The following is an 8,594-nucleotide window of genomic DNA, read 5'->3' as shown; positions in this document are numbered from 1 at the left end:
TGCTAACATTAGCTTTTTTTCATTCTTTTTTATTATATTGAGAAAATAACATTTTAACGTGGGTTTTTGTATTTTTTCCTCCTAAATGTTATTAAAAACGAAAACAGATTCTAAGTTAAACATTTATCACTATGTCTTACTTATATAGTGTTTTATGTTAAATGAAAAAATACTGTTTTTTTTCCTTTAGTTAAAAGTTACTTAAGCTAGTTTATAACTTTATAATATTTGTATAAGTAAGTATATATATTTCATTTATAATAAATTTAATTCTTAAAAACAAATTAAACTAACTATATATCGTTATAAATTTTACAAATAGAGTGTAAGTAGATTAATAAATAATGAAAGAATATACTTAAAACTATTTGTAAACTTTAATTTTATACTGTTTACATCAAGATATAAGCTAGTTAATTACATATATAAAGTTTAATACACTCATGTTATATTTTTATTATTTATTTAGTTAAATTACTTAATTTATATTTAATTTGCTTATTTTTTTTAGTTACTGTGCAATTATTTTTTGAAAACGTTTTGAACAGACTAGTCTTCATAAACAGCTCAACTAAAACGAATAATAATTGCTAATTTTAATTAATATACTATTTTTTAACTCCTAGTTTTAACATAAGTAAGTTCTTTATGAAACCTTTATATTTTGAAAGTTATCTTATTAAACAATTTTTTGTTAGTAAACGGAATTGATAGAGATATTAATCAATTGTTATATAAAATTTAAGATGAGTCAACTCCAAATAGTAATCTTGAGACTCCGGTAGAGGGAAACAGCATTAGTTTAATTAAGAATTTGAATAACATTTTTCTTGTTTTCTATGGGGCCTAGATTGTCTGGATATTTAGGAATTAGCACCTTAATACGTTATCTCTTTCATACAATATATAAATTTATTCATTGTTTATATAAAGAGTAGCAATTTATTATCGTACTTTAAAGCTAGATCAACATTTATTTAAAGTTGTTTTTTGTTTTAAGTAGGTATATGGAATAATATATGACCATAATGTTTAAAATTAACTTACTGAAAAAGCTTGTGTTAATACTTGTAAAAATCTGTTAGAAGCTTAGTTTTATTAACATTTTAAATGATGGTAAATGAGATGCTTTCCATCAAGCAAGAGCCTGGATTAGACCACCACGATATGCTGAACCACACTTCGCCTCTAGATAGTCAAATGTCTCCCTTCGACTTCCAGTCTGATTTTTCCTCACATTTTTCTTCACACCAGTCATCTCCCGGCTCTTTTTTCGCCTCTGAGGAGTCCTCTCCCCCCACTATGGTTGACAACTTGTCTTTGTTTGATTCAAACTCAGACGTAATCAGTTACCATAGCAACCATGGTGTTCGTTCTGGGTCAACTGATGACGAGCTTGGTTACCACGATACCGACCCGAACCTTAACAACCTTGCCGTTTCCATGGCAAACTCAACTAATGATTTCCAGCCATGGGCCACTCGATTTCACTGTGACATCAAGCAAGATCCTATGTTTATTCAAGTACCTCGTAACTGCGACGTTACAAAGCCCATTGTGATCAAACAGGCTAAGATAGTTGCAGGAAGTGGAGCATTGGATATCAAAGGTAAACCACTGAAAACTACTCCGAAGCGATTGTGTCTTGTTTGCGGGGATGTGGCGTCAGGTTTTCATTATGGCGTAGCATCGTGTGAAGCTTGCAAGGCATTTTTCAAAAGGACCATACAAGGTGATTAACATATTTAAAATTCATATAAACTTTAATATATACAATAATCAACCAGTAAAAAGTTTTTAACTAAAACTATTACAGCAGTTTAAGTTTTTCTTAAATATAAAAGTAGTGAATAAAAAGGTTTTATTTTTTATTAATTGTCAAAAATACTTTCTTTTAGTTTTAAATCACTTTTAATTGCATTTTCATTAAATTTATTATGAATGAAAACTCAAACTATGTTTCTTATTAAGATTAAATTATATTGATTTCATTTGAAACATTACTTATCCTAATACTAGTCTTAAGACTGTATTTACGTCTAGTTAATTAACTGCTAGTTTTTTTTCTCTAAAAAAGTTTGTACATAGTAAACATATCAGTATATAGTTTTACATTTAAACTTTACAGCTTTAACGCAATGCTTAACTTAACTTGTAGGGAACATTGAATACACCTGTCCTGCATCAAATGATTGCGAAATAACAAAGAGGAGACGCAAATCATGCCAGGCGTGCAGGTTTTCCAAGTGTCTCAAAGTTGGTATGCTACGAGAAGGTTTGCAAAAAAAATCCACCTTAATCAGTAACATAAAAAAATCTTTTTTTAGAAATTTCGATGTAAACAAAAAACTTGAAACTTATAATACTTGTTGTAGTTTTAAGTTTTCTTTTAAAAATATAGATAATCGTTACAGTAATTAAAAAAACAGGAGTTCGCTTAGATCGTGTGAGGGGTGGTAGGCAAAAGTACAAGAGGAAAATTGACTCCACTACTGATGTCACATACAACTCTGCGAATTCTAAACGGATGAGAGGTTGCTTTTTCTGCACTTTGGTTATAAACTTAAACAACTTAAGATTATTTCTCACAAAAACTACGGGCAAAAAAAATTAAATTGAGTTATTATAATCTATATGACAGCTGACAAAATTTTGAACACCCTGGTACAAAGTGAACCTGAAAAACTATCAGCTATGACGCTGTCAGATGAAAGTGGAATGTCGCATCTTATGACGTTGTTTGATCTTGTTCACAGGCAACTTGTTTGCGTCATCGACTGGGCAAAACTAATTCAAGGTAAAAATAAATGAAACTATTTTATGCAGTTGTTTAACTTTATTAAATGTGAAGTATTTTAACGTTAAAATATTTCGTTGATTTAAACTAAGTAAAACAGTTTAGCTACGTAGTAGCAGTTTTTTATGCTCACGCTAGAAGTTAATTCGTTTTTAGCTGTTTATTTTATCAAGTTGCAATATTCGCTTATAATAATTAGAGTGTAAAAAGGCAAATTTGTTATGATTGCAAACAAGAAAAATGCCTGCAGGGTTCGAAGCGTTGGAGCTCACTGATCAAATGGCTCTCTTGCAGTCCGCTTGGATCGAAGTTCTCATGATCACCGTTGTTTACCGGTTAGTATTTGTCTGAATTGAAGCAGTAGAATATACCAAATATTACAAAATCTGCGTTAAAGATCGCTATGGTTTAAAGCCCGAATGTTTAATGAGGTTTCACCCACCCACTAAACGCCCATAAAATGCTCACACATAAAATGCTCGACTTTTGTTCTCTTGTATTAACAGTAAAGCGGCCGGCCTTTTGCAATTCTCGATTATCGAAATTTAAAAATATTTATTTTATTTATCTTAATGAATACTTTAACATTATAATAACAACAACTTTTGCGTTAATAATTTTTTTTTTGTTAAAATAAGGCATCAATCAACTTTAATATCTTTGTAAGGTTAAAATATTTTTTTAATGATTTGTGGTATGCTCTGGAACTATATTACAAAAAAATAAAAAGTAAATTGGACTTTTATCAAGTAGTCAAAAAACAAAACTACATCTGATATTTGATTTTATCAGTAAAAAACCAAAATTTGTTAAACTAGTAATTGCAAACGTAAATAACAGCAAAGTTATAAAATTCATCAGTATAAAGTTATTAAAATTTTTATCACAAAAAGTTAAAATTAAAAAACAATTTCGTACATTTGTTTATCAACTAAATGCATGTGGATCTGTTTCATATATGCTTTGCTTGATGACATCACCGATAGCAATACGACGTATTAGGCATCGCGTCACTGATGACTTCACGTACTAAATTACCCTTTAATTGCCTTGACTGATCATGGTACAATAATTAATCCTTGGATTTGCAAAAGACTTTAATATAATAATATGACAAGTTATTACGCACAGTAGGTTTTTACTTAAGTAAAATTTATCCACTACAACTTAAAAAGAACTGTTGCATGATTGTAAAGTAGTTGCTTATTTTTTCAACTGCGAGTGTTTACATTGTTTAATTTAATTTTTTTTCGTTGAGTTGAACCTTTTACCCAACTTCTCATAACAACATTTTAAATATATTAAAAATTTTACAGTAATATTAAACAACTCAATAATTATCAGGAAATGTTAATCTTTAATAATCAATTTAACAATAAAACAATCAAAAGCATATAAAACCTCACAAATAAAAAGGTTATTACTAGAAACGCGTAAAATGTTCATAGTAAGGAAAAAAAACTTGAACACTGTGTTTAAAATTCATCGCTTAATGATAAACAGATCGATGGATGTAGAAGGAGAACTAAAGTTTGCAGTCAACTTTTCAGTTGATGCTGAAATGGCTCAGGAGCTGGGCATGGTGGAGCTTCTGCAAGCAGCCGAACAGCTGAAGAGAACGATGAAGCAGATGAGTATCAACAACGAGGAGTATGTCCTTCTTAAAGCTATTTCTCTGCTAAACTCCGGTTAGTTGCTTGTTTTCATCTGTCACAAAAAACCTAAAGTAAATAAAAACTTGATCGTTTGAAGTATTACATGTAGAGTTTTAACAAAAGGCAAATTTTAAGATAAGTATTTGTTTAATGTAAAACTGTATTAGGCTTTATAGTCTATAATGAGATATTTCTAAGGGGTCATTTAAACATTTACTAATGTTTTAGGTTACACTTGTGAATTAGTCATTCTATTTGTTTATGTCATCAAAAAAATATAATTAGTCTGTTTAAGTATAAATTTATTTTGAATGTTAAATTTTTAAAGGACAACAGTTATATAATTAGACAAACAAAAAAATACTTTTTTTTAAAGTTTGAAGTTAAGCTATATGCAAATAATTAGTGTAAAATTTTATAATTTATACTGTAAAAAGTTATTAATTGAAACAGCTGAAAACTACATATTAATTGTTTTTACATGTTTAATTTTGATTTAATAGATAGCAAGTTTAAACTAGTTTAACTGGTTTGTCTTAAAGTTTAATTCAAAACTTTTAAGCTAAGTTAAACTCTAGTTCACAGCGTTTAAAACTTAAGTTAAAATATTTTACCAGCTTTTAAAATAACATTTCATGACTAACAGTTTTGGCGTTTAAACTTTTTTAAGTTGTTTGTTAAAATTTTTCGTATAAGTATTGTTTCACTAAATAGCTTTCATTATAGCTTTTATAGTAGTTAGAATGGATAATCAAAATAAGTTAAATATTTTTGAAAACTTCTTTTAATTGAGTAAGAAGTTTTTTTAAGTTAACAAGGTATATAGTTTTAAATTTTACGATCGTATACTATTTTAACGTTTTTTCAAAAAAATTAACATTTTTAGAATAAGTTATACCAGATTAATATCTACAGCTTTAAAATATAATTTTTGAAAAATAACTTTTTTAAATTAATGCATTTGTCTGTTCAAAAATATGTCAAAAAAGAATTCGATAACTAACTGAACGAAACAAAACTTTAAGATTTGCAATCGTAGTAGCGTTCGAATTTTCATGTAATTTTTTTTCCGATGGCGAATCGATCTAAAATAAAATAAAACGAGGATGCAACACAAAAAGGATGCTGTAAATTTTCGCAAAGTTGGCGCTTTTTTGTAGTGATCTTTCCAGAAAGTTTCTGCAAGTAATCCGCGGCTTAAAGGAAAAATAAATTTCAGTAAGACCTCGTATTATCAGTTTTGCAAACTTAAACAATATTAGTTCATTTTTGTAATCTCTCTATTAAACAAAGGAACTGAATGAATAAGCAAAAGAATAAATAATTTAGCTTTGTATTGGCATAATGTTAACGACAAAATTTGCTATAAATAATTTAAAGTTACAAAAATTATTTGTCTATTGAGTAAAATGATTAGCCGAGTGAAACTATTTAAGCTAAGTTAGTCTATATAAACTTAAATTTAAAACACCGTTAAATAAAACAAAAAAAAAGTTTTTCATGTTTAAAAATATTTTAAAGATAGTTTGTATTATACTAAAAACTTAAATTATAGTAAAGTTTTGAAATTCTAAGGAAATCATAACGGCTAGAAGTTATGAATATTAAAATGAAAACTTAATTAAAAATGTACAAAACATTGTAACTTTTTACAAGGCTAAAGTGTTAATAAGTTTTTGATAAATAAAGAAAAAAATGATTATGAAACATTTGTTAATGCTTACTAAAAACAAATACTCTGGCTATTTTAGCTTAAGGGCTATACAGAACGTGTTATTTAGTTTTATAGATGGATATGGTCAATATTAATAAATATTTCTTAACAAAAACTTTTATAATTTGTTCGATTTCAATACATTGTTATCAATATAAAATGTTTTATTTTAGTAAAAACTTTAGTTTTCAAATTGTGTCTTAAAATAGAAAAAAATATTTTTTGTCGTTATGTTTAAAAAAGGCAACACTTTAGACTGAACTTTTAAATGCATTTAATATTTTTAAAAGGAATACCATAAATTCAAACGATACATAAATCAAAAAAAAAACCTTTTATAAAATTTTTGTGTACATTAAACTTAAAACTGTTTAAATACACTATACAATACTGCTTCTGTTTACCTTCTGACGCAAGAATTTTCCCGAACAATTCCATGACGTCACATAGTAAAAGTGGTGTGGCAAGGGCTCGTCGTTTGGATTTTGTTATTTTTATCTAAACACTAATTATCCGTTACATGGCGTTGTTACATGAGATGTAAAAAGTTGTTAAAAAACCAACAACTACTTCAAATTTAGGAAATTGTAATTAAAAAATTTAAAAGTTGAATAATACAGATATGTATCAGATTAATTAAAAAATAACACTTTTAACAGCTTTCTAATTTTCAACACTGTTTGAAAGCTTTATATTAATTACTACGTTTATAGACTAGCAAACAGTCTATTTTAAAATTTTAAATCAATTATCATAAGTACGGAAATTGTCTGAACTAAACCAAGGTACTTAATTGTGTGAGTTTTTTTACTGCGTCATACTATCTAAAAGAATATTTAAATTTCTTCTGTTTTAAAACAAGATTTTTTTTGATATGTCGAACAAAACAATTCTTAATTAAAAATTAAACTTTTAAGTCTTTGCTTATCTAGCGCAAAAAGCTCAATAAAACTTTTATTTAACTTTAGTTATAAATTATTTAAAAGTGTACGGTACCTTATACATTGTTTAACCAATATTTATTAAAGCTTATATTGTTATAACAACTTGTTTAATTATACTCAATTTAATAAAATACCAAAGATAACTTAAAATTATTTTTCAGTCAAAACTTTAAAGGACGCATCATCATTTGAAAAAAAAAATTCTATTGACAAGCTTATTAATTTTCTTTTATTTTTTTTTGTTTTAAGACCAACACTCAAAATTGCTTTTTATACTCAGGAGCAAAGCGAGCGAGCAACCATAGCGGAGTGACGCGTCTCCAAAACAGCCTCAAACAAGCGCTCAGCACAACAGAAAGAACCACCGCTAGAGGTTTCGATCTTCTCATGCTTCTTCCTGATGTCAGAACGATCTCTCTGAAAGCTGTTAGTTTCTTCAACGAAGTGAGAAGGCAGGGAAGGGTACCAATGCAGAAGCTTTTCCACGAAATGCTGGACCACCAGCTGTGAGACAAATTCTACAAATACACTCTGCAGCTTTTGCTTGAATTTTTTTTGAGTTCTAAATTTTTGCCGAAAAAATCTATAAGTACGTAGTAATTCCTGCCTGGAGTTAAAGTTATACAAATAAAAATTTAATCGCAAAAGTTTCAATCTACAATATGTATCTTTTTGGACTCTACGTGCAAAAAAGCTTAAAAAGTTGAAAATTGAAAATTTAGTTTCTTACGAATGATATTTAACGTATTTAGAAAACTAAAATTTATATATACTTAAATGTTTTTAATGTTTGTTTATACTTAAAATATTAACCCCTACCTATAAATTTGTTTGTAGGCAGTATTAAAACAAGCAAATGCATGTTTGAGAATTTTTGGTAATGACTAATTGTTTTTTATTTTTATTTATGCCATATTATATGAAGAGTTGTAATTGTTGTGTTAAAACCACTGTGAATTTCGGTAGCTATAATAGAACCACTCTGAGCTTTTATATATACTTCAAATTTTATATATATTTTTTTTTAGTATTCAAAATTTTTTTTTTTTCTAAGCTTACGTTGTACTTAACTTTAGTACATTTTTTATTGAAAGTTTTAATATTTAAGTAATTATTTACTAAACAAAGTGAATGAGGCAGTTATAAAATACATAAAAAATCCTAACTATTTTTTAAATTGTAGAAAGCTTAAAATAGTTGTTTATATTTTTCTTAAAACTTCACATTCATAATTTTACAGAAAGTTTGTAGACCTATTTTGTTGTTATACAACACTTTTTTTCAACATTTAAAAGATGTAAATGTATTCTGTTTTCAATTTTTTTGATATGGAGAAAATTTGTGTTATCTTGCTCTATCTATATATTTAAAATTGCAAAATGTTGCAATTTTATTTTTATGCATACTATTGAATGTTGTTTAAATTACAAAATATGTTTTTTATGGGTCCATCTAATTAGCTGCTCTTGTAAACACTTAAAGTC

General features: G+C 27.3%; 1 protein-coding gene across 1 annotated transcript; it reads left to right on the top strand.

Annotated features, from left to right (window-relative positions):
- Positions 1 to 1,089: 1,089 nt before the first annotated feature.
- Positions 1,090 to 8,320, top strand: LOC145833160 (steroid hormone receptor ERR2-like). Its single transcript, XM_082940361.1, has 7 exons — positions 1,090 to 1,732; positions 2,159 to 2,275; positions 2,430 to 2,534; positions 2,642 to 2,797; positions 3,048 to 3,132; positions 4,301 to 4,485; positions 7,391 to 8,320. The coding sequence occupies exons 1-7, from the start codon at positions 1,111 to 1,113 to the stop codon at positions 7,618 to 7,620; spliced, it is 1,500 nt and encodes a 499-aa protein (XP_082796487.1). The 5' UTR covers positions 1,090 to 1,110; the 3' UTR covers positions 7,621 to 8,320.
- The last annotated feature ends 274 nt before the right edge of the window (positions 8,321 to 8,594 follow it).

The sequence above is a fragment of the Thalia democratica genome, chromosome 4 (assembly GCF_965202585.1).
Source record: "Thalia democratica chromosome 4, ktThaDemo2.hap1.1, whole genome shotgun sequence".
Classification (NCBI taxonomy): Eukaryota; Metazoa; Chordata; class Thaliacea; order Salpida; family Salpidae; genus Thalia; species Thalia democratica.
Note: the sequence above shows the minus strand (reverse complement) of the source record. Positions and strands in the feature narration are given on the sequence as shown.